The sequence below is a fragment of the Notamacropus eugenii genome, chromosome 5 (assembly GCF_028372415.1).
Source record: "Notamacropus eugenii isolate mMacEug1 chromosome 5, mMacEug1.pri_v2, whole genome shotgun sequence".
NCBI lineage: Eukaryota > Metazoa > Chordata > Mammalia > Diprotodontia > Macropodidae > Notamacropus > Notamacropus eugenii.
In genome coordinates, this window is record NC_092876.1 from 415,926,187 (window position 1) to 415,953,146 (window position 26,960).

At 35.8% G+C, this 26,960-nt stretch overlaps 1 protein-coding gene across 3 annotated transcripts; it reads right to left on the minus strand.

Moving 5' to 3' along the window:
* Positions 1–398: 398 nt before the first annotated feature.
* Positions 399–26,861, minus strand: NDUFV3 (NADH:ubiquinone oxidoreductase subunit V3). 3 transcript variants are annotated; one of them, XM_072614860.1, is made up of 4 exons: positions 26,613–26,861; positions 25,535–25,655; positions 4,018–4,971; positions 399–644 (listed from the first exon to the last, which is right to left on the minus strand). In XM_072614860.1, exons 1-4 carry the CDS (start codon positions 26,658–26,660, stop codon positions 493–495), a joined length of 1,275 nt encoding a protein of 424 aa, XP_072470961.1. In that variant the 5' UTR covers positions 26,661–26,861; the 3' UTR covers positions 399–492. The 3 variants fall into 3 exon arrangements, with proteins under 3 accessions (XP_072470961.1, XP_072470962.1, XP_072470963.1); XM_072614861.1 differs by lacking the exon at positions 26,613–26,861 and adding an exon at positions 26,085–26,449; XM_072614862.1 differs by lacking the exon at positions 26,613–26,861 and adding an exon at positions 26,238–26,445.
* Between the last annotated feature and the right edge of the window lie 99 nt (positions 26,862–26,960).

A 26,960-nucleotide genomic window follows, 5' to 3' on the forward strand; every position in this document is an offset into this window, starting at 1 on the left:
TTACAAGCAAATACTTGACTTAAAAAACAGGTCAGATCATTTTATAAATAGGCTATAAGAATTTTTAATCAAAGGATAGAGTAAATAAAATATAAAACAGGTCATTTAGATTACATGAAATTGAAAAGCTTTTTCATGAAGAAAATAGAGCCTAGGATAAAAAGGAATGCTGAAAAAAAATTTTTTTTTGTATTTTCTAACATGGGATATTAATCCAAGATATTTTAGGAATTCAACACAAATATGTAAGACCAAGAGCTATTTCCTCAGTGAGTTTTCTCAAAGAATTTTCAAAAGAAATGTAAACTATTAATAATCACGGGAAAGGCTGTTCCATCAATTTTTTTTTTTGCTCCATTAATTTTAAAAGACGAAGGCAAATAAAATCTTTATACCAGTTACTGTTGAACTGACTTTATTTGTGGAGGAGAAAAGGCAGCAACAATGAGTCACAAGTTGAATCACAGAGAAACTTGAAATTTTTCTTTTAACTCAGTGTCTAGGTGACTCTCGTCCTGAGGATGGCTGAGGCAACCTAAATTTCAAAAGATCCAGGTTAAAATCTAAGAAGGTGTAAGTGCTGTAGTTATGATGCTGAAGGTTCTTGTAGGTAGAATTATCAAATGCCTCAGCATTTTCAGTCTCTGTGGAAGAAAAATAAAGCTAGTAAGTTTAAGGCTAGAAGACTCAATTACTTTTTGGATAAGTCAATTAACAAGTATTAAGCCACTTAGATGTTAAAACACTCTCTAAATACCTAATCTAGTACAATTTAATTAAAAATTACTAACTTGTCTTTTAAAAAAAGAATGCTTACTTAGTAAAAAGCAACAGTTGTTCAAAGTAAAATGAATTAATCTTACATTTTAAAAAAATATTTCAAAAATCAAATTAGTATCTATGATTGGATTATATCATTAAAATTTGCCTCATCAATAGCCTCATATTTCTAGTAACATGACTGCATGATTCATAATACTAGCCAAGAAAATGCACAGATGCACTTTTAGCAAGCTTGAAAATGCAGATAAAGCAATAGTGGAATATTTTTTAAAAGTCAACAGAAGCTGAACTATTTTCCCCTAGTCTCAATGAGCACAGAATTTACACAAATTTCATCAGCAAACTATTTTAAAAATATTTTCTTGGTCATAACTACAATGAACAGATACGATAAGTTTTTTTCTTTAAAAAAATCACTGGTTATCACTAAAGTCACTCGATTTGCCTGTGTTCTTTGCTTTTTCAAATTTTGTTTTTCAGTGCTATAGAATAAAGCTATTTCCTCATTCAAAAAAAATACTTTAGTACCCAGTGAAATATGTGAATAACAATTTGACAAAAAACACTTTAACTAACATCTCCCCCATCAAAGGTTCATCTATGAAGCTGGAACTTCCTATATGTGTTGTCTTCCCCATTAGAACATGAGCTTAATGAGAATAAGGAATGTCTTGCTTTTATGTCCCCAGGGCACAGCACAGTGCACTGTACATAGTAATCACTTAATAAATGTTTTTTCTCATTCCTTCATTCAACTAAATACCTAAGCAGTTTGTTGCTAGTTGTAAATCCACTGAAAACCAAGAAATAACAATGCTTTCCAGAAAATGAACTTGCCACATAAAATGAGAATAAAATAAAGTATAACTTTTAATAATTCCAGGTATCTGAGATTAATGAGTTCATCAAAAATTTCTCCTCCACTTCTACTTCTTGAAGCCAAGAAACCTATCTTTGTAAAAATAATTTCTGACTTTTTATTTTAATAGCACTTTAAGATTTACAAAGTGCCTTGTATATAGTCTTACATTTGATCCTCAACAACAAAACCATGTAGGTGTAAACAAGTATTATCATCTCTATTTTTAAAAGGAGGAAACAGAAGCTAGAGTTTAAGCGAATTGGTGTAGAACACTGGTGTTAAACTCAAATAGAACCCATTCCTGTAGGCCCATAAATTGACTTAGAAAACCACAAATTAACATTATTTGTGTTGTACTGTATTTCTATTTATTGTGCTAAATATCCCCAATTTCATTTTAATTTGGTTTACTCGGGGAGGATTTGGGGGCCCTAGTGCCCCCTGGCACTTCAGTTAGACAACTCTGCTACAAAGTCACAGAGAATATTATTTGAATTCAAATTCCTACCAACTTTCAATTTAGTGCTCACCTTCTATTATACTGGGCTGCCTCAACCCAGATATTACAGTCTATGTTCTTTTGCTTGCTAGGTCTAAGTTAAGTTAAACATGACAAAGTATTGTTTTGTTTAAAAGACATTTAACATCATCTAAACATACTCAATGTCCTGCATAGTTAAATCCTTAAAAAATACTTGAATATAGCTATGTCATTTTGAAAGAGATTCACAATTACAGAAAAATCTTATTATTACAAAAAGTCAATGTTACACATTTTCCCCTTTTAAATTTTCATGTCTTCTTTAGACTTAATAGAGGAGGAGAAAAGTATTCTTACAAGGAACATATATGTTCAAAGAATTTTCTGTATGTAAATAGCCTCCTCCAACAAAATTTTTGCTAACTGAAAGCACACACTAAACTCACACAATATAACTAATCCTGATTCCAAAATTTCTAGTATTCCTGTCCAATTCAGATGACTTAAAATAGAAGTATCTGAAAATGTTTTTTGTAATCCTGAGCAAGTTCTGTAAACTAATAGCATTTTCCACATGTTAGAATAAGTAATAAAAAAAAAAAAGAGCATAGAAAATATGTAAATTTAGTAAATATGTTACAATCTACAAAGAAAATATACTAGATAGCATATAAATTAGTGGGCAAAAAAAGACTTAACTAAGCTGTATACAGAGGAAGCAAATAATCTTGGTATTATTATTGGTAAATATTATATTTTAGAATAGCATAAAAAGGCGGTACTTAGAGCTATCTATCTACAAAGAGTGAAAAAGCGAGAGAGCAATATATGTATAAAGCAGTATAACATATAATCCAAGCAATTACTGTATTAAATGCCTCACTTTGAAATTCTTTTTTTAAAGTGGCACATGCACCTAAGTTATAGGAAGCTTTCTAGTTTAATGCTCAAAGACAAAAAAATTAAGCAAGAGCGAGCAAGCAAGCTGTTACTAACCATTTGGTTCTATTTTAAAATGTTTTATCCAAAAATTCTTTTATAAAAATAAATCCTAGAAACAAAAAAAATCAAGTTTCCAATAGTGTTTCCATGGTAAATCAGAGAAAGCAATATAGTGCAGAATACACTAACACCCTGTAACCTGCAATCATAAGAAAGGGCAAGCCTTGCAACTCTTTTTATTTTCTCCTCAGGGGTATTGTGAGATTAAAATAGATGGCATTTACACAGCATTTTAAGGTTTGCAAAGTGTTTTACAAATATTATCTCATTTGATCCTCACCACAAACCTGTGAGGTAGGTGCTGTTATTATCCTCCTACAAGTGGGGAAATAAAGACAAAGAGAGGTTAAGTTACTTTCCCTGAATCACACATCTAACAACTATCCCTTCAGGTCCAGCACTCTATCCACTGCTCTATAGCTACCTTAGACACTTAGGTGAAATATGCTTTGAACTAGTAAGCATGCAAAAAAATTAATAGAACCAAAGACCATATAGTCTTTAATTGATAATGCTTAATTAAATGATCACTCAGTCACATGACATGACATGAAAATACATGACTATACATGACACACAAAAGTTAAGTCAGGGAAGAAAGCTATATCAATATTCAAAAATTATGTTTGCTATACAATTCAGATTACTATGTTGGTTTTCCTCTCCAAATGGAAACGTATGTTAAAAATACTGTGGAGCTGTCCAAAGTATAAGATTTATGGCAAAGAGATTAATAAATCTGTTAACCAGAGACCTTCTAAGAAGCCATATTTGGTAAGAGAGTAAAATTAAACAAAGTATAACATAATTATAATTAAAAAAAAATCTTTTGATCAACAAATCTCCTCAATGACATAATAATACTTTGAATCACAAATTAAAGTTGTACCCGGTATGATGCCTTGATTTTTCAACTCCACTGCCAACCCTTGAAAGACTTCTTCCTTTGCACCAGTGTTTACTGCTGGCACATTTTCCTCTAAAACATCTTCTTTAGTCTCAGGAGAAGGTGCTTCCAAATTTAGGATGGATACCTGTTCCTCCAGAATGTGTTTGTTCTCAAAATGACCTGCTGTATCATCAACAGTTGTTGGTTTCTCTTCCCTGTTTTCTTCCTTTCTTATGTCTAACTGGGTTGATGATCCTCCTTCCATTTGGTCAGATAACTTCCTATGAATTTCAACTAGCTTTTGGTTTTCTTTAGAAATTTCATTCAACTTAAATATAGAATTCTGCATTTGTGCTTCTTTTGTACTCCGCTCTCTAAAAGCTTCTATTACTTCCGATTTGGGCATTTTAGGCTCTTTATAGGCTTCTGATTGCTCAACAGTCGATTTCATCTCTGATTGATGAGGTTTCTCCACAAGTGGGGGGTCCCTGTATGCTTTCTGGAACTGGGTCTTCTTGGCTAATTTCAAAGTTCCTTTGGTCCTAGTCTCAGAAGCATCCCATTGTGGAAACTCTCCTTTGGTTTTGATGGCAATCTGAGGTTTCAAGACAATTTCTGAGACATTGTCTTCTCTATCAGAATCTGAATCAGACGAAGATGATGAGAAATCACCATCAGCTGGTTTCTTTATCGGTTGGTGGGTTGCTAAATAAGAATCCTTTGCTCTACGTGAAGAAGTTGAAACTCGTTGAGGAAACTCTACTACAGTCTTTCTCGGCAAAACTTTCCTGATTTCTTCATCTGCCTGCTGTTTGATGTCATCAGAGTTAACATTAACTATGGTCTTGCCTTTATTCACAGCTGATGGATAAGAATTAGGTGATGATAAATTTTGGGGAAATTCAGCTCTTTGGGATGGCATTAGCTTGACCCCTTCCTTTGGTGCCACTACATCTAGGAAATGGCATAAAAAGGAATATTAATCTTTCCAATATAATTTTCTCATATGAATACGGTTTTAGTATTTTTAAAAATTTAAACTAAACCATAGCCCAGAGGGCTAAGATGCATATAACCCATGAAAGTCAGTTTAAAACCATCTATTTAGATATAAAACTAGTATCTATACTAAGAGGTCAAGACACATGTATAGTATAATCAAAAAGTTTAAAATAAATACTTTTCAATTTAATGTTTATATTTCATGTCATTATATTCATTTGGGTATATTTAAAGGACTGCCTCCCTAATACAAAAATTAAAGGAAAGCTGTTTAACATAATAAATAAAAAAGAATAAAAAACACAAAAAATACACATTACACAACAAATTTTACTGAAATATTTTTCTTCAGCAGTGGAAAGAAAAAAAGGCTTAGTAATTAGTATATTTACCAATAGGAACAACGAACCAATGAGTTAATTAATTAGTTAGTGCCTACTCAAATGCCCAGACACTTTTCCCCATTACAGTAAAATATGAGTAAACAGCTCAAGATACAAAACACAGTGAAGAAACATTATTGGGTCAGAGAACAATATTACAAAAAGGAACTCAGAAAAGTGTAACCCTACAACAAAAGGTAAGCAGAGCATCAGGAAAAAAAATGGCCTGACTACAAAGACTTGAATTGCCAGAAAAATTGAAACATGAAATAAAGAAATGAAATCAGAAGTGAACAAAAGAATTCAGGAGAAAAAAGTGAAAGGGAAAAAACAGCTGACAAAAAAGCAAATTTCAGCCAAGAAATTTACTCTCTGAAAAATGAAATGACTAATAAAACTCAATGGCTCCTTGAAAATAAAAATAATAGAATAAGGTCAAATGATTGGAAAAATTGAAGAAAATCTAAGAGAGCACGTGCATGCACTCGCAAATACATACATGCACACACACACACACACATGCGCACACACACACAGACACACGACGTGGAAAACAAATCAAGAAAAGATAAAGAATCATCATTCACTGAGAACCATGACCATGATTGTGATATCATATTTCAAGAAATTATCAATGGAAACTGTCCATAGCTATATGAAGCAGAGGGCAAGAGTGAAAAAAAAAGGAAAGATTTCACAAATCACCTCCAAAGAAAACCAAAATCATTTTGGCAAGGAATATCATAGCTAAAATAAGAACTTCTAAGTCAAAGAAAAAATACTACCAACAGACAGATAAATTTCAAGTACCAAGAAACCTGGGTACCAGAAAGGAAAGAAAATGTATCACAAAAGTAAAAAAAAAAGTTTACAACTACAAGCAACTCAACCTGAAAAATTAAGTATAATCCTAAAGGTGGGAAAATGGATTTTTACTAGCATAGTGGACTTTCCCATAGTCTCATGAAAGGACTAACACAGAACAGAATCTTTGAAATGCAACAGAAAACACACACAACACAAACAAGAAAAATAAAGTTAAAAAAGTGTGCCTCAATGAAGACTCAGTTGATCAGTTTTGTTCATGAAGATGGATTGCATTTTTCTTCATGGATCTTTTGGAATTCTCTTAGATCATTGTCTTGATCAGAGTACAAGTCTTCCACAGTCCATCATGTTTACAATACTGCTGTTACTGTGTACAGTGATCTCCTGGTTCTGCTTACTTCTCTTTGCATCAGTTAATACTGTTATCCCAGATTTTTCTGAAACCATCCTGCTTATCATTTCATATCACACAACAGTATTCCACTGCATCATATATCACAACTTGTTCAGCCATTCTCTAACTAATGAGCATACCCTCAAATTTCCAATTTTTTGCCACCACAAAAAGAGCTGCTAAAATATTTTGTACATATAGGTTCTTTTCCCTTTTCTTTGATGTCTCTGGTATATGGACCTATGACTGGTAGTGCTGTGTCAAAGGGTATGCACAGTTTTATAGTCCTTTGGGTGTAGTTTCAAGTTGTTCTCCAGAATGGCTGAATTAGTATTCCAATTTTTCCACATCTCTTCCAGCATTTGTCATTTTCCTTTTATGTCATGTTAGTCAATCTGATAGGTGTGAGGTGGTATCTCAGAGTTGTTTTAATGTGCATTTCTCTAATCAGGGCACCTAGGACAGCTAGGTGGTGCAATGGATAGAATGCAAGGTCTAGAGTCAAGAAGACCTGAGTTCAATCCAGCCTTGGATACCAGCTGTGTGAACCTAAGTAATTCACTTAACTGTTTGCCTCACTTTTCTCATCTGTACAATGATCTGGAGAAGGAACTGGCAAACCACACCAGTAATTTTGCCAAGGAAATCCTAAATGGTGTCATAAAGAGTCAGACATGATTAAAATAATCAGCAGTGATTTAGAGCATTTTTTTTTTATGTGACTATAAATAGCTTTAACTTCTTTTGAAAACTGCCTGGTCACATCCTTTGACCATTTATCAAATGGGGAATGGCTCTTGCGAAGTTTCTATCAAAGAAACTTGCTGCACAACGCACCCCCACTCCCTAATTTTCTTCTAATTTTGCCTGCATTAGTTTTGTTTGTGCAAAATGTTTTTAATTTATTTCATTCACCAAAATTACCTATTTTATTTCCAATAATCTCTTCTGTCTCTTATTTGGTTATAAACTGTTCCCTGACCTGCAAATCTGACAAGTACATTTTGCCATGCTCCCCTAATTTACTCACCGACATCATCTTTTATGTCTAAACCATGTATCCAATCTCGCCTTATCATGGTATGTGGTTTGAGTTGTTGGTCTATGCCTATTTTCTTCTAATTTGCTTTCCAGTTTCCCCAGCAATTTTTGTCAAAAAGTAAGTTCCTGCCCCAAAACTTGGATTTGGGGGTTTATCATACAATAGATTACTATGGTCAGGTCATTTTTCTACTATGTCATATATACCAAATCTATTCCACTGATCCACCACTCCATTTCTTAGCCAGTACCAAATTGTTTTAACGGTTACTGCTTTGTAATATATTTTGAAATCAGGTATCCTAGGATGCCTTCCTTCACATTTTTTTTCATTGATTCCATTAATATTCTTGACCTTTTGTTTTTCCCTGTGAATTCTGTGATTATTTTTCTATGTCTACAAAATAATACTTTGGTAGTTTGATTGGCAATGGACTGAATAAGTAAATTAATTTAGGTAGAATTGTTATTTTTATTTCATTAGTTTAGCCTATCCATGAGCAATTAATACTTCTCTGATTGTTTAGATATCTTTGTGTGAAACGTTCTGTAATTGTGTTCATATGGTCCCTGGGTTTGTTGTGGCAGGTAGACGTTTTAAGTATTTTATATTGTCCACAGTTGTTTTAAATGGAATTTCTCTTTCTATCTCTTCCTGCTGGGTTTTGTTGGTAGCACATAAAAATGTTGATTATTTCATGTTGTTGTTCAATCATTTCATTGTGTCTAACCCTTCCTGACCCCATTTGGGGCTTTCCTGGCAAAGATACTGAAGTAGTTTGTCATTTCTTCCTCCAAGTCTTTGAACAGATGTGGAAAATGAGGCAAACAGGGTTAAATGACTTGCCCAGGGTAACAAAGCTAGTAAGTGTCTGAGGTCAGATCGAACTCAGGAAGACGAATCTTCTTGAATCCAAGATCAGCACTCTATATCCATTCTGCTACCACTGATAATTTATATGACTTTATTTTTAAATCCAGCAACTCTGTTAATGTTGTCTATTATTTAAACTAGCATTTTAGATGATTCTCTATAATTCTCCAATCATATCATCACATCATTGCAAAGAATAATAGTTTTGCTTCCCCAATGCCTATTTTTGTTCCTCCAATTTCTTTCTTGTTTTATTGCTATTTCTAATTTGGAATTGCTAATTCTAATTTACTGCATTTCTAATACAATAATGAATAACAGTAATGATAATGGACATTCTTGCTTCACTCCTGATCTTAATGAGAAAACTTCAAGATTAGCCCTCTTAAAGATAAGGCATATTCTTGGTTTTAGATATGCTTTCTATAGTGTTTTTAATAGGAAGGGGAGGTACTATTTTTTGTCAAAAACTTTTCTTTCATCTATTGATATAATCATGATTTTTGTTTTTGTTATTGATATGCTAAATTATGCTGATAATTTTCCTAATATTGAACTAGCCCTGAATTCCTGGTATAAATCCCACCTGGTCATGATGTAAGACCTGAATTCAAATACAGCCTTAAACACTTATTAACTTTGGGACCCTGGGCAAGTCACTTAATCCTGTTTGCCTCAGTTCCCTCATCTGTGAAATACACTGGAGAAAGAAATGGCAAACTATTCCAATATCTTTGCCAAGAAAAAAATTTTGATTTCCACATTCTTTCCCTGCCTCCCTTCTGTTCCCCCTCACTGAGAAGGCAAGCAATTTAATGTCGCTTATACATTTGCAGTCATGCAAAACATATTTCCATTAATAGTCATACTGTGAAAGAAAACATGGACCAAAAATATCCCCAAGAAAAAAATTTTTTAATAAGTAACATCTTTATTTTTGTGTATTCATATACATACACCTTATTCTAATACAAGGTTTTTCTGAGCAAAACAAATAAAGAATTTAAATATATGTATGCATACATACACACAGATATGAAATTCATTGGTTCAGTACTTATCTACCTCTAATTACTTCTAGTAAATGTTTGTGTGTGTATGAGAAATTATCAATTTCATTTCCCCACACTTTGGATTAAGCACCACTATGCCCTAGACACTGTGCTAACCTCAACCAATATTTCCTTTGATCCTCACAACAACTGTAGGAGATAGGTATTATTTTCATTTTATTGTGTCTTGCTCAGGACATACCGGTAAAGTGCCAGAGGCCAGTTTTGAACTTAGTCTTTTTTTTTTTAATATAATTTAAATTTATTTAAGTTTTCAACATTCATTTCCACAAAATTTTGGGTTCTAAATTTTCTCCCCATCTCTCCCCTCCTCCACCCCAAAACGCTGAGCATTCTAATTATCCCTATCACCAATCTACCCTCCCTTCTCACATCCCTCCCTTCCTTTATCCCCATCTTCTCTTTTGTCCTGTAGGGCAAGTTAACTTTCTATACCCCATTACCAGTATTTCTCATATCCTAGTTGTATGCAAGAACAATACTCAACAGTTGTTCCTAAAACTTTGAGTTCCAACTTCTCTTCCTCCCTCCCTCCCTCCCCAACCGTCCCCTTTGGGAAGGCAAGCAATTCAATATAAGCCATATCTGTGTAGTTTTGCAAATAACTTCCATAATAGTCATGTTGTGTAAGACTAAACTATATTTCCCTCCATCCTATCCTGCCCCCCATTTTTTCTGCTCTCTCTTTTGACCCTGTCCCTCCCCAAGAGTGTTGACTTCTAATTGCTCCCTCCACCCACTGCCCTCCCTTCCATCATCCCCCCCCCACACTGCTTATCCCCTTCTCCCCCAACTTTTCTGTATTGTAAGATGGGTTTTCATACCAAAATGAGTGTGCATTTTATTGCTTCCTTTAGTCGAGTGTGATCAGAGTAAGCTTCATGTTTTTTCTCTCACCTCCCTGCTTTTTCCCTCCACTGAAAAATCTTTTACTTGCCTCTTTTATGAGAGATAATTTGCCCCATTCCACTTCTCCCTTTCCTCTCCCAATATATTTCTCTCTCACCCCCTAAGAAAAAATTTTAAAAGTATGCTTCAACCTGCAATCAGACTCCACCAGCTCCTTCTCCAGAGGTGAACGGCATTTTTCAACATCTGTCCTTCAGTATTGTATTGCTGAGAACTAAGCCATTCAAAGACGATCATCATCCATATTGCTGTTACTGTGTTACAGGTGTTCTCCTGATTCTGCTACTTTCACCATTTTTCATCATCCGTCCTTCAGTATTGTATTGCTGAGAACTAAGCCATTCACAGCTGATCATAATCCATGTTGCTGTTACTGTGTTACAGGTATTCTCCTGATTCTGCTACTTTCACTTTGCATCAGTTCATGTAAGGCTTTTCAGTTTTTTCTAAGAGCATACTGACTGTCATTTCTTAAAGTAATAGTACAAGAGTATTTTTATCAGAACTTCCTCAGCCACTTCCCAGTTGGTGGGCATCCCCTTAATTTCCAATTCTTTGCCATCACAAAAAGAGCTGCTGTAAATATTTGTGTACTATGAGTCTTTTTTCTTTTTGTTACTTATCTTTTTGGGGAAACAGACCTAGTAGTGGTACTGATGAGATTACATGGTTTTATTGATCTTTGGATATAGTTCCAAATTACTCTCCAGAACAGTGGAATCAGTTCACAAATGCCACCAAAATGCATTAATTAGTGTCTCAATTTTCCCACATCCCCTCCAATACTTGTCATTTTCCTTTTCTGTCATATTAAGCCAATATGATAGGTGTGGGGTAGTACTTCAGTTATTTTAATTTGCATTTCTCTAGTCAACAGTGATTGAGAGCATTTTTATGACTAAAGTTTTATTTACTTCATCTGAAAACTGCTTGTTCATATTCTCTGATCATTTATCAATTGGGGAATAGCTCTTATTTTTATAGATTTGACTCAATTTTCCACATATTAGAAAAATTAAGCCTTTATCAGTGAAACTTGCTATAGTTTTTTCCCCACAGTTAAGATTACTATGTATTTCCCTTCATCTTAGTTTCCTGTGTATTCTACTCTCTCCTTTCACTATGTCCATCCTTAAGTGTTTTGCTTCTGACTACCACCTCCTTCAGTCTGCCCTCCCTACTATTAGCTCCCCCATTTTTTTATTCCCTTTTCCTCCTACTTCCCTGTAGGATAAGATAGATTTCTATACCCAATTTAGTGTGAATGTTATTCCCTCTTTGAGCCAATTCTGATGAAAGTTCAAGTGCTCCTCCCATCAACTCTCAGATATTTCCTTCCAATGCAAAAGCTCTCATACCTTCTATGTCAGAAAATTTACCCCATTTTACCTCTCCATTTCCCCTTCTCCTAGCGTATTCCTCTTTCTTAAGGGCAGCTAGGTGGTGCACTGGATACAGCACCAGTGCAGGAGTCAGGTGGACCTGACTTCAAATCTCACCTCAGACACTTGACACTAGTTGTATGACCTTGGGCAAGTCACTTAATCCAATTGCCTCATCCTGGGTCATTTCCAGTCATCCAGATGAATAATCTGGATGGATTCAGATGACTCTGGAAGAGAAGTGGGGCTGGTGACCTCCACAGCATTCCCTCACTCAAAACAAAGTCAAGTGCAAGTCATGTCATTATTTCTCTGATGGCATGGTCATTTTTGGCACACACCTACATCCTTCTCACACGTTAATTTTATTTTTTACTTATCATTTCATCATATTCAACTCATACCCACATCCTCTAAGTGTACTCTTTTTAGCTGACCTAATGATGAGAAAGTTCTTAGGAGTTACAAGTATCATCTTCCCATGTAGGAATGGAAATAGTTTAATCTTATTGAATCCCTTATGATTTTTCTTTACTCTTTACCTTTTTGTTTCTCTTGAGCCTTGTGTTTAAATGTCAAATTTTCTGTTCAGCTGTGGTCTTTTTCATCAGGAATGCTTTAAAAGTCCTCTATTTCACTGAATATCCAATTTCCCCCTTGAAGAATTATGCTCAGTTTGGCTGGAGAGGTGATTCTTGGCTGTAATCCTTCCTCTTATGCCCTCCAAAAGATCATATTCCAAGTCCTCTGATCCTTCAGTGTAAAAGTTGCTAAATCTTGTATTATCCTGACTATGGCTCCATGATATCTGAAATGTTTCTTTGTGGCTGCTTATATTTTCTCCTTGACCTGGGAGCTCTGGAATTTGGTTACAATATTTCTGGGAGTTTTCATTTTGGGTTCTCTTTCAGGAGATGATAGGTGGATTCTTTCAATTTCTATTTTACCCTCTGTTTCTAGAATGTCAGGGTTATATATAATAATGTTCTTGATAATTTCTTGAAAGATGATGTCTAGGCTTTTTTTTTGATCTTGGCTTTCAGGTAATTCAGTAATTCTTAAATGACTTCTCTTGGATCTATTTTCCAGGTCAGTTATTTTTCCAGTATGATATTTCACATTTTCTTTTTTTTTTAATTTTTTTTTAATTATTATTTTTTAATGTTTTACAATCACTGCCATAAAATTAAGATTTTATCCCCCCCCACTACTCCCCTACCTCCCCATGACAGCATACAATTCTGTATAGGTTCTACATATACTATAGTCATGCTATGTAGTCGAACTAAAATAAATGGAAGAAATCATACAACAAATCAAAACATGATACACAAAAACACACACACACACAAACATGATCTGCTACATTCTGCAAATGACTTCTATATTTCTTTCTCTGAGTGTGGAAGGCATTTTGCCTTAGAAAACTACCATTGGGATTTTTTTTTTAAAATAAGTTCTTGCGTTATTGCGAAATTCCAAGTCTACCAGAAAAAACTCTCGCACATTGTGGTCACTGCTGTGCACAAAGTTCTCCTGGTTCTGCTCCTTTCACTCAGCATCAGATTGTATAAGTCCTCCAGGCCTCTCTGAAGTCGTCTTGTTCATCATTTCTTATGGCACAATAGTACTCCATTACATTCATATACCATAATTTATTCAGCCATTCCCCAATTGATGGTCATCCCCTTGACTTCCACTTTTTGGCAACTACAAAGAGTGCTGCTATAAATATTTTTGTACATGTGGGACCCTTTCTCATTTTTATGATCTCCTTGGGATACAGCCCTAGAAGGGGTACTGTTGGGTCAAAGGGTATGCACATTTTTGTAGCCCTTTGGGCATAGTTCCAAATTGCTCTCCAGAATGGTTGGATCAGCTCACAGCTCCACCAACAATGAATTAGTGTTCCAACTTTCCCACATCCTCTCCAGCATTTATCATTTTCTTTTTCTGTCATGTTTGCCAATCTTATAGGTGTGATGTGGTACCACAGAGTTGTTTTGATTTGCATCTCTCTAATCAAAAGTGATTTAGAGCATTTTTCATATGATTTTAGATATCTTTAATTTCTTCCTCCGAAAATTGCCTGTTCATATCCTTTGTCCATTTATCAATTGGGGAACATTTCACATTTTCTTCTATTTTTTTTTTCAATTTTTTTTTGATGTCACATGGAGTCATAAGCTTCCACTGGCCAATTCAAATTTTTAAGAGATTATTTTCTTCACTGAGCTTTTATACTTCCTCTTCCATTTGGCCAGTTCTACCTTTTAAAGAGTTTTTTTCTTCAGTGAACGTTTTTTACCTCTTTTCCATTTGGCCAATTCTTCTGTGTAAGGATTTCTTCTCATCAGTGAATTTTTGCATATCCTTTTCTATCTGGCCAATTCTACTTTTTAAAGAGTTTTAAGGAGTTCTCTTCATGGATTTTTGTGCCTTTCTTACCATTTGACCTATTCTATTTCTTAAGGTATTATTTTCTTCAGTATTTTTTGTGCTTCCTTTACCAAACTGTTGATTCTTCTTTTAAAAAAATGATTTTCTTGCTTCATTCTTGTTTCATTCAATCAAAAATTTACCAATTTTTCCTCTACCTCTCTTATTTGATTCTTAAAAAAATTTTTTTTTTTGAGCTCTTCAAGTAATATTTTGGGCCAGAGACCAACTCAGATTTTTCTTTGAGGCTTTGGATGACTATAGTAGTTTAGATTTTTCTTCTGAATTTGGTTATCTTCCCTGTCACCACAATAACTTTCTATGGTCAGGTTTTTTTTTTTTAAAATTCATTTTCTCAGACTATTTCTTGACTAAAGTGGGGCTCTGCTCCAGGGTGAAGGGAGAACTGTCCCTAACTTCCACTTTTTTGCAGCTACTCTCAGAGATAGTTCTGAAGGTCTGTAAATTTTCAGTTCTTCCAAGGCACTATGATCTAAGGAGAGATGTGGTTACTGCTCTCCTGGCCTGTGCTCTGCTCTGTGATTGACCACAAGCATTCTTTCCCACTCTGGAACTGTGACCAGTATCCTCACTCTCCTGTTGCTGCAAGATCTGATGTGCTACTGCTCCTTCTTGCCCTGGGACTGCAACTGAAGACTGCTCCATGGATCTGAGTAGGAACAATGCAGCAGTCCTGCACCCCATGGAAGCAAAGAGAATGCTGTAATCTCGTTGTGAACAGTTGTCCAATCCCCTTTCTATCTGCAAGTTGAGAGTGCTAGCAGCCACTACAACCACTTCTGAGTCTGTCAACTTAATGCCTGCTGCTGGTTTACCGGGATGCAGCCTGTACTGGTCTCACCTGCTCTGGAATGTACTCCACTCTCAACCTAATGCAACAGATCTTTACTGCTGACCTTTGTGTTGGCCTGGAAAACTGTTTCATCCTTTGGTTTCTGCCATTTCAGAATTGATTTTTAAGCATTATTTAAAGTTATTTGGAGGGGAGTTTGGGAAAGCTCAGGCAAGTCCCTGCCTTTTCTACACCATCTTGGCCGCTGATGCAAAAATTATAAATATTAGCAAGGCGATTACAGCAACATATCACGAAGACTATAAATTATGAATAGCCTGGATTTATACCAGGAATGCAGGACTACTCCAATATTAGAAAAACTATAAACATAATTGGCCAAATAAAAATAAAACAACAAAAACCAAATGATTCTATGAACAGATGCAGAAAAAGCTTTTGAATATATACAATACCTTTTACTGCTCAAAACACTAGAAAGCACAGAATCTTTCCTTAATATAAGTACTATCTAATTCCAAGTGCTAGAATTTTCTGCAATAGGGATAATAAGCTAGAGGCCTTTCCAATAAGCTCAGGGTGTAAAAACAAGGAAGTCCATTATTAACATTACTATTCAATATAGTGCTAGAAATGCTGGTTATCACAATAAGATTAAAAAAAGGAAATTTAGGGAATAAGCATAAGGAAGGAAGAAATAGAATGATGAGTTTTTCTGATAACAAAATGGCTTATGTAGAGAACCCAAGTGTCAACTAAAATACTCATTAAAACAAATAATTTCAGCAAAGTTATAGGATACCAAATAAACCCACACAAGTCATCAGCACTGTTCTATGTTACCAACAAAATCCAGCAGGCAGGAATAGGAAGAGAAATTACATTTAAAATAACTACAGACAATAAAAAATACCCAGAAATCTATTGGCCCAAAACCACACATAATGTGTATACGAACACAACTATAAAACATTACTTCTCTGAAAAGACACCTAAATAACTGAAGAAATATTAATCCCCTCATTGATAGGCCAAATCAAAATGACAATAGTATCTAAATTAACTTCCTTATTCAATTATACTAATCAAACTACTAAAGGATTATTTTACAGAAATGGAAAAAATTAACAACAAAATTCATCTGGAAGAACAAAATGTCAAGAATGTTAAGGATATTAATAATTTTTTTAAAATTCTAAGAAGGAAGGGGGGGGCTACCAGTACCAGATCTCAAAGTATACTAAAAAACTGTAATAATCAAAATAATTTAGTACTGAATAAGAAACAGAGAGGCTGATCAACAGAATAGATGAAGTATACAATCTGCAGAAGCAAATAAACATAGCAACCTACTGTTTGACAAGCCCAAAGATCCTAGCTATTAGGACAAAAACTCAAAATTCAACAAAAACTGCTGGGAAGGCTGGAGAGTAGTCTAGAACAACCTAGATATAGGACAAGATCTCATACCCTGTATCAAGATAAGCCTCAAATGAGTACATAATTAAGACATAAAGGATGACATCACAAATTAGAATATGGAAAAAATTAACTGTCAGATCTATGGAAAGGGGAAGAAGAATTCATGACTGAACAAGAGATAGAGTATGTGACAGGAAGTAAAATGTACTATTTTGATAAAATTTAAAAGTTTTGCACACACAAAGCCACTGTAGCTAAAATTTTAAAAGCTGAAAAGTGGCAAAGAATCTTTGTAGAAAGTTTCTCTGATAAAGGTCTCATTTCTCAAACATATAAAAAGTTTATTCAAACTTATAAGAATAAGAACCATTCTCCAAATGATAATGGTCAATGTATATCAATAGGTAGTTTTCAGAGGAAGAAATCCAAGTTCTCAACAGACATGCTTTTGAAAGAATGCTAATAATTAGAGAAATGAAAATTAAACAACCTTAAAGCTTCATCTCATATGCATCAGACTGGTAGAAGAAAATGGCAGATGCTGGAGAGGTGATAAAAAAATAGGCAGATTAGTACACTACTGGTGGAACTGCTCTAGGCATTCTGGAAAGCAATTTGAGACTATGTCCAAAAACCTATTAAACTATATATACTCTTCTGTTCCAGCAGTAATGTTGTTGGGTCTATACTCCAAACAGATCAAAGAAAGAGGGAAAGGATCCATATGAATAAAAATATCTACAGCAGCTCTTTTTGTGGTGGCAAAGAATCGGAAATTGAGGGAAAGTCCATCAGAGAATGGTTGAACAAGTTGTAAGTATATAATTGTGATGAAATTCTATTGTGCTTTAAGAAATGACAAGTAGGCTGATTTCAGAAAAACATAGTATTGATTTATGTGAACTGATGCAAAGTGAAGTGAGCAGGACCAAGAGAACACTGAACACAATAACAGCAATACTATAAGGATGAACAACTGTGAAAGGCTTAGCTATGCTCTGATCAAGACAATGATCTAAGACAACTCCAAAGAACCATGATGAAAAATGCTATCTACCTCCTGAGAGAACCAAACTTTTCAAAAAATTTTTTTCTTCAATTTATTATTTATTTTAAGTTTTTTAACATTCACTTTCATAAGTGTTAAATTTTCTCTCTCTCCCCTTCCCCTCCCCAAGATAACATGAAATCTGATATGGGCTCTACACATACATTTCTACTAAATACATTTTCACATTGGTCATGTTGCTCAGAAGAATCATAACAAATGGGAGAAACCACGAGTAAGGAAAACAAAACAAAATAGTCTGCTTCACTCTGCATTCAGATTCCATAGTTCTTTCTCTGGATATGAATGGCATTTTGCCTCATGAGTCCTTTGGAATTGTTTTAGGTCCTTGCATTTATGAGGACCTAAAAGCAGTCATCGTACACTGTGGCTGTTTCTGTGAACAATGTTGTACGTAAGGTAAATTTTAATGTAAGTAAGGTGGATTTTAGTGTGTGTAAAGTGAGTTTTTGTTATTATTTCTCAGAGGTCAGTTTCCCAGGATCCATAGCGATTAACAATCAACAATTCCCAAGTACTAAATATGAATTCGCACAGTTATGGTTCAAAACATCTTCACCATGCTTGCGCAGTTACATAATGGTAAATAACATAAACATCCACTGTGGCTGTGTAGTGAGATACAGGGATGGGGTGATGTAAACTTGTGAGGCTATTGCTGGCAATATGTCTTCTTTGTCTGTTAGCCTATAAGAAAGGTGGTCACTAGATAGTGAATGTACAAATGTTGAGTGTGCCTCAACTGGCCCCCATTGAGGCTTTAGGGGAACCTGAGGGTTGAATGAACAAGCTAGAATGCTGTGTGTGCCTTGATTGGCCCCCATCAAGGCTTAGGGGGAATCTGCGTTTGCCTCAACTGACCCCCATTGAGGTTTGAGAGGATTCAGGGGAAGCACAAGTTGTGCCTGTCTTGATTGACCCCATCGAGACGTAGGGGTAGTTGCCCCTCCTCACCAGCCCCTGTAAGAAAGGTGATTAGGGAATGCTGTAGGAGTTCATGCGCTCAGTATCAGCAACCTCTTCTGAGAGAACTAGATTAGAATAAGGTAAGATTATTAACCTCTTTTTAGTGTCTTTCCTGTCTGACTAAATCAAGAGTGAACTTGTGCTAGCAGCCCTCAAGTGTGCTGTTTATCTGTCTTACACATGGCATAGTCAGCAGGATTTGCACAGACTACAGGGAAGTATGGGGTTTGGGGGGACTGGGATAATTGTCCATTGTCTCCCAGTTACTGTGTTATTTTCTGTAGCTATGGTTCTATGGAACCCTCTCAAGAGATGGGAGGATAGAGTATGGACCCCTTCCCAGGAGTGGGAGGAAATGCCCCTTATTGCTGGAGGCTCTGAGAAAGTTTTGCTGAAAATTGTGGGTACCCTTGATAAGAAGGGAGCCAGAAACACTGCAGGAGTTGTAGAAATTCTGTGGGAGACCCAGACTGACAGCCCCAAAGGAGTGGGAGAGTCAGTGTTCATTGGCAGATGCAGCAGTGTCCCAGACCAGTCCAGAGTGACCTGGACCCAGGAACAGAATTGGAGGTTGTGACCATGGAGCAAGAACCTGCAACATGAGAGCAGCCAAGCAAGGAGCAGCAGAAGCCCAAGAAACAGAAGCAGCAGCAGAAGCATCAGGAGCAGTTTCTCAGATGCCCAGAGCAGGGTCCCAAGGGAATGATTCACCTTTCAGTCTCCCTACCCCATTAGCATTCCTGAAGGGAAAGGCCCGAGAAATGGCTAAGGGAGGAAAACATGACCTTGGGAGGTAGGGGAGCCAAATGGGTGATTCAGTTCCTTATGCTGCAGTTCGGTTAAAGTTAACTATTGTGAGAAAAAAATACTGACAAGCTACTGTCAGTGGGAGCCTGGTTATGGGAGGTTCAGATTGATTTATCCCAGGGAAAAGAGGCATGTGAGAAAGCCCAAGAAATGTTAGAGAAAGAGACCCAAATGCTCAGGGCTTGGATGTTTATTATTCCCTCTGCTCAAGAGGCAAAGTTATCTGAGGAGCTGGAAGAAGACTTTGGATATGTTATAGTGAAGGGAAAAGGTACACGGGAAAAATCCCTTTTAAATCTTCCAGAATTGTGAGAAACTGCCTCAGAGGCAGTCTTTTGAGAAGAGGGACCAGAAGTTCCTCAGAGTGCAGGAAAGAATTAATATTCCTATAGAGATAAGAAAGAAGCCAGAAGAGAAGTTTATTTTGAATTCCTTAGAGTCAAGGCCATTGTCAGAGCGACCGCAGTGTGAGGCAGACTCTGTTAGAAAGAGTCCAACTCAGAGTAGCCCCTCCCCAGACTGTGTGTGTCCCATTTTTATGATCTCCTTGGGATACAGCCCTAGAAGGGGTACTGTTGGGTCAAAGGGTATGCACATTTTTGTAGTCCTTTGGGCACAGTTCCAAATTGCTCTCCAGAATGGTTGGACCAACTCATAGCTCCATCAACAATGAATTAGTGTTCAAACTCTCCCACATCTTCTCCAACATTTATCATTTTCCTGTTTTGTCATGTTAGCCAATCTGGTACCTCAGAATTGTTTTAATTTGCATCTCTCTAACAAATAGTGATTTAGAGCATTTTTTCACATGACTATAGACAAATTTTTTCCTCTGAAAATTGCTTGTTCATATTCTTTGACCATTTATCAACTGGGGAATGACCTGTAAATCTGACTTGTATCCTTGTAAATTTGACTCAGTTATCCATACATTTTAGAAATGAGGCCTTTATCAGACATACTAGTTGTAAAAATGTTTTCCCAGGAGAACTGATGAACTCTTGATGACAAACTGAAATATAATTTTTTACTTACTGTATTTTTCTTACAATATGGCTAATATGCAAATGTTCTACACGATTTCCCATATATAACTGATATCATGTTGCTTGCCTTTTCAATGTGTGGTGGAGAGGCTGAAGGAAGAGAATTTAGAACTCAAAATTTTAAAAATGAATGTTAAAATGTATAAGTAATTTAAAAATATTTATAGTAGCCCTTTTCGTATGGGCAAAGAATTGGAAACTGAAGGAGTGTTCATCAAGTGGGAAATGGTTGAATGAGTTAGGGTATATGAATGGAATGGAATATTGAAAATTATGAAGGGGATGGTTTCAGAGAAACCTGGAAAGATCTCGTGATAGTTCAATGTGAAGTGACCAGAACAGACAGAACTATTTTAAGGAAAAACCTCTAATCAACACAATAACTAACCACATTCCAAAGACCTCACGTGATTAATTATGCATGAAACCTACTTCCTAGATAGGGAGGTGATGGACACAGGGTACAGATTGTGTGTGTGTGTGTGTGTGTGTGTGTGTGTGTGTGTGTGTGTGTGTGTGTGTGTGTAGATATATATGTAGATAGATAGATAGATATATAAAATACATATTTTTTTGTTAACAGCCAATGCAGAAATTTGTTCTGATTGACAAACACATTTTCACATTTAACAGGTTTTGTTTTTCTTGCTTTTCCAACGGGAAGAAGGAACAAAAGAATGCAAACTTTTTTTAAAAACAGAGTTAAAAAAAAATAGAATCCTATAAAGTTGTTAAAGAATAACATGCTGTGATACAATATAAATTGTTCAGAAAAATATGAAGTACATAGCGTACTTATCAGACAGTCTTGATATCTATACAAAAGAACAATAAATCAGAAAAAGAAACTATAAGCCACTGTGTCTAATGCATATTAATGCTAAAATACTGAATGAAGGACTCTCTACTATGATCAGGAAGAATTCATGTCAATAGTTAAGCTATTAAAAGACTAATTAAATGGCATCAATTCTTAAGCTACTAAAGCTTAAAACTGCACCAAGATTTTTGGGATACCCGGAATATGTATCAATGGCAAAATACCTAAACACATAAATGAAAAAACAGAAATAGTAAAGTTAAGAAAGTACGGGACCTTAATGTACCTTTTTAAAGACCTATACAAATCTAAAGGAGAAAAAAAAAATAAAAAAGAAAATAAAGGAAAGAATTTAAGGACCTGAAGAGAATTTTTTTGAAGAGTTAGATACAATAGCTGTCTGGCAATTACTGAGTGACAACAGAAAGGTGTACACAAATTTCTCAGCTGCTTATAACATCTTTACGTGCATTAAGGCATAAAAATCTCACAAAAATACTGAAAGGGAAAAAAATATTTGCTCTCCTTTAATCTCTACAATGCAACAAAAACTGTATCACAGAAGAAACAATTAAAAATTAATTGTTGACAATAACTTAATCCTAAAGACTAGGTAGGTCAAAAAATACTGTATCATAAAAACAACAAATTCAAATAAATCAAGTAACAGCTTTTAGACAATATATCAAAATTTATGGGATACCACTAAAGTTGTCCTCAGGGGAAATGTCCATCTTTAAACACTTTCATCAACAACAGACCAAAAGAATAGATCAATTAATTGGTCATACAACTAAAAAACAACAAAAACCCCCACAATTTTTAAAACTCCAATTAACACAGCAAACCAGAAATTCTGAAATAAACAAAACTAGATTAAAAAATGGAATCAATACATAAAAGCTGGATATAGTTTTTGAAAAGAAAAAAGAACAAAAACAAATTACCAGCATCAGAAATTATAAAGGAAAATTCAAAACAAATAAAGGAAAATTTAAAACTATTTAACACAATTATACGCTAACAGGACTGACAAATGAAATGAATGAGTTCTTCAAAAAAAAATAGTCCTGTCCCCACCTAGAATCTACTTCAGGCAGTGAGTGTTACTAGTATGCAGATCAATGAAAAGTAAATTACTCAGTGTGGGAAGAATCTAAGGAGTTTACACGCCAGCCAGTATTCACAGTAGCAAAAGGGGAGAAGTGAGAATGTGAGTGACAGGATGAATAATGGAGAAAATGGCTAAAACTACCAAAGATTTTGAAGAAAAAATTTCAATTAAGAACCTAGAACATAACTGTTCTTGAACAGATAAGTGGTCAAAGGGCAGGCAGTGCTAGGTGGCATAGTGGATAGAGTGCCTGCCAGGTTTGAAGTCAGAAGACTCATACTCCTGAGTTAAAATCTGGCCTCAGACACTAGCTGTGTGACGCCAGGCAAGTCACTTAACCCTGTTTGCCTTAGTTTCCCCATCTGTAAAATAAACTGGAGAAGGAAATGGCAAACCATTCCATTATCTTTGCCAAGAAAACCTCAAATGTGATCAGAAGAGTAGGACACAACTGCAAAACAAATGAACAAAACCAACAAAGGATACGAACAAACAGTTCTTAAAAGAAGAATGGCAAATTGTTAATAAACATGAAAAAGTACTCTCAATCAAAGAATAAAATAAATGCTAATTTAAAACGACCCTGAAGGACTTGTCACCTCACACCCCAGAAAACTGGTGAAAATAGATGGGAAGTTAATGTTGGAGGGGTTGTAGGAAGACAGAAACACTAGTGCACTGCTGACGGAGCTAAGAATCAGTACAACCATTTTAGGAAACAATAACTATGTTATTAAAATGAATAAAATCTCCATCCTCACTGACCCAGAGACTACCATACTAGAGGTCACTGATAAGAGAAAAATTCTTAATAAACACCAAAATATTCATCACGATACTTTCACGGTAGCAAAGAACTGGAGACAAAGTAGACGCCCATCAAATGGTGGATGGCTAAACCTTGTGGTACTTGAATGTAATGGAATATTAATCTATGCTGTAAGAAAACAAGGAGTAAGATGCACATAGAGAAGGATGAGAAAGACTGACATGAACTGATGCAGAGTGAAGATTAACCAATACCAAGAAAACAATATACACAACAATGTAAATGGAAAGAATAACAATCACAGTACAATTTAAAATAAATGTTGCAAAGTTACAAAGAATAAGTATGCCCCAAATGAAAAGACACCTCTTCTTGGCTGATGTGAGAAACCTATAGGTGCGGTATATTGAAGAGTTTTCAGATATTTTTCAAAAACTAGAAGAGCCATATTTTTCTCGTATTCTCTCTCTTTAAAAAATATTGCTACAAAAGATCTTTGAGAGAGCAGGAATCGGAGGGATATTGGAAAAACATAAATGATATAAAAATAAAAGATATCAATAAAAGTTAAGTTTTTAAAAATTGGAGCACAAATTAACACAGAAGATACTAAAATAAGATCAATAATATCAAAAAGATAATGAACCTTTAAAAATAGGTACTAAGGCAAAGAAAACTGAACCAATACCTGATGGTTCAAAACCCCATGGAATTTCCAATAAGAATAAAACCACAATAGGATATTCCAGAATGGTTCAAAAGAGAAAATCAAAACTTTCCAGAATGGTTCAACAAGAAATTTTCTCTTTTTCAAAAGAAAACCATAAATGTAGGTAATAATGTCAAAAGGCACTGCCTAATGGCACAAATAATTAGAAGATTGGAAAAATGTGTATGCAAAGTACTAAGTATCCCCAAAGAAATGAAGAGGGAGAGAACAGTACTGGAATACAAATATGGCATGATAAAAGGACAATCTGGAAGAAGAGAAGTAAAAGGCAATGACCTCTGAATGCCAGCCAAGATAACTCCCTGAACAGAGGCAGGTGGCCTAGTTCCACCCAACTCAGTCCAATAAAACCCTGAAATTTTCACCAGACCAAATAATACAATTGTATTGTTTCTACCTTTACAAAAGTCAAAACCTATGGTCTCCACTTACATAGCCACCACACGTTGGTGTAAACCCCCATCTCCCATCCCCTCAAGCCAAGACTAGTGCCATAAATAGACTTCTGGTTGTTCTCCCTACCTCAAGTCTCTATCTACTCCAAGCCTTCCTCCATTCAGCTACCAAAAGATTTTCTGAAAATATAAGCCTGACAAGGTTTCTTAACCTTGTCTAAATCCTCAGTAAACTTCCATTGGTTCCCTTTTACCTGTAGGATCAAATATAAAACACTGTCATTTGAAGCCTTTCATAACCTGATCTCTGTGCTACCTCACCATTGTCTAATTAGACTTTATATCCTTCTCCATAATCTCTTACAACTACTTGATGTTCCTCCACAAACAAGAGTCCCCCATCTTCCAACCCCATGCTTTTTCATTTGTTTTGCCTGTATATTATTTGTTATAAGAAGGGGAAGAGAGGAAAAGGTGAGTTTGTGAATAGTAATAAATTTGGAAAAAAGAAGAAAGTTATATTTCATTCACTTAAATTAATTTGTAGTTAATTGTAAATGCTAGTTGTACTGATGAGTTTAATAAAACATATAACAAAGAAGCGGGTGGAATTCAATCGATTCTGCCTAATGTCCTCATGCTTTGGTTGATGACTTTCCATTGATAAAGTCATTGAGAAAAGGAGAAGAAGAAAGCTTAGAATGTTACATGGAAAGAGAAATTGCAATTACAGTTGAAAGAACCAAGGAGGAGATAGTATAATAAGGCACAAAAAAAATGACTCACAAGGATATCTTATCCTCATACTTCAAAAACACCCAGAGAATAGTATATATGTTAATGAGAGGTGGCTAATAATGGAAAAAATGACACATGAGGTTTGAGGGACACAAACATTTCAAGATAAGAAGAAAAAAAGCAGGGTAACCAGAGGTCTAGTTCAAAGCATTATGGGGTTCCACCATAAATGATGGGATAACACATACTATGTTGTAATATAATAATATTACACTTAGAACACATAAAAATTATTCAGAACAGTGCTAAAAGCTGAAGAGAAGTTCCATATATTGCTGACTTGTATGGTCCTAAACTTCATTTACAGATTTTATGTCGACTTTGACCTAGACAATTTACAGAAAATGAAGATTCATAATTTAATGTTTAAAAATGATTATTTTATGCATGGCATAATTTATTCATTTTGTAGAATCTTCCTTTTATTACCATAAAATCTTACTTTTTGGTGGCTGTTGCACTTTAGACTTCTTTTGTTTTTCCTTTTCATTGCCTCCAGATTTTGCAGAGAGAAAAGCTGTTGAAGCAAATTCTCGAATCCCCCATGCTTTTAGTTGTATGGTCTGAAAAAAAGTAATTGTAGGTATTATTTTTTCAATTAATTTCATTTATTATGAATTAATAACTTATTATTAATCCATATTATCAATTAATTTCATTCATTCTGGCTCTTATTGTTGTTTTGTACGCAAAGAGTATAAGGAGGAACTTTTAAACATTTTTACTGACAAAAATCTAAGGTGCACCTGCAAAATCCCATCACTTCTTTCTGCTTTTAACTTAAGCGAATCAGAAAATCTAAAGTTAAGTGGCTTTACGTAGAGAAATATAAATGTTTAAAAAAATCTCCCAGCTTTTGTTCTGTAAAAATGTATAAGCTCCAAACCAAATTAATTTGTGATTTGACATCTATCTGAGATTACATTTTCCTTATTAACAAGCCGTTTTATGTCTATATTTACGAACTCAGATTTTACTGACAGGGTATTTACATTTTATAGCAGGCTCTTTTGGGCAAACACAATCTTCTTTCTCGCTGGCTTGCGTAAAACAGGATGTGTTCGATTTAACCAAACCCCACTTCAGTTTTCCCCTTGCCAAAGATAAAAGATATTTTAATCACATAAATCACGAGCCTACTGTACCGACAAAGACGATGCCTATAAATCACACAAAGCTCTTGCGATTAAAGAAGGGGCTGCGAAATAGGATGGGAAATATTTGTTCTCGCCCTGGCTAAGTGGAATCCATTCTCCTTTTAACGGACCAAAACACAAAGTCAAATTAGCGACTCGGAATCCGGCAAGACCAGACTCACGTGACACGCCGTCCCGCAGAGGGCGACCTTCATTTAGCCGCGGCACATGCGCACAAGAGCTAGTAAACCGCCCCTTCTCTCCCCTCCCCCTCCCCCTGCCGCATCGGCGCGCCCCGTCGGAGAAGACTCGGCCCAGCCCGGCCCAGAGATCCCCTGCGGGGCTGTCCCTTGGGAGCCTCTAACAAGCCCCTCCCGACCTCACCTTCAATACCGCCCCTCGGCCCAGTCCCAGAACAGAGGGAAACGCCATGGCAGTAGAGTTGAGGGGACTCTAGGCGAGGTTAACCCGTCCAGAGGACGTCGGTAGGCCGCCAGAGCTTTAGCTCCAGCTCGCTTCCTCTTCGCCTAGCGGCGAGCACGACTGGCCAATCCCAAGCCGGGGGCGGAGCCAGAGCTTGCCTTCCTCCGGGGGTGGGAGGGACTACTCGGTGCGTCACAGCTCGGGGCGCCTATAGGACGCAGCTCCGCCCCCTCTTCTCCCAGCCTCCCGCGCACCCGGTTGACCCCGCCCCCCCGTGAAGGTGAGCTGGTCGCCTTGAGCACCTGGCGG

What these genes read in the sequence shown, in the direction of transcription:
- NDUFV3 (XM_072614860.1), bottom strand. Translation starts at nt 26,660, where the DNA reads ATGGCGTTTCCCTCTGTTCTGGGACTGGGCCGAGGGGCGGTATTGAAG. An exon ending in AGTGCAACAGCCACCAAAAA is followed by an intron (nt 4,972 to 25,534) that starts GTAAGATTTTAT and finishes GCCATTTCCTAG; the next exon opens with ATGTAGTGGCACCAAAGGAA. An exon ending in AAATCAAGGCATCATACCGG is followed by an intron (nt 645 to 4,017) that starts GTACAACTTTAA and finishes TTTCTTCCACAG; the next exon opens with AGACTGAAAATGCTGAGGCA.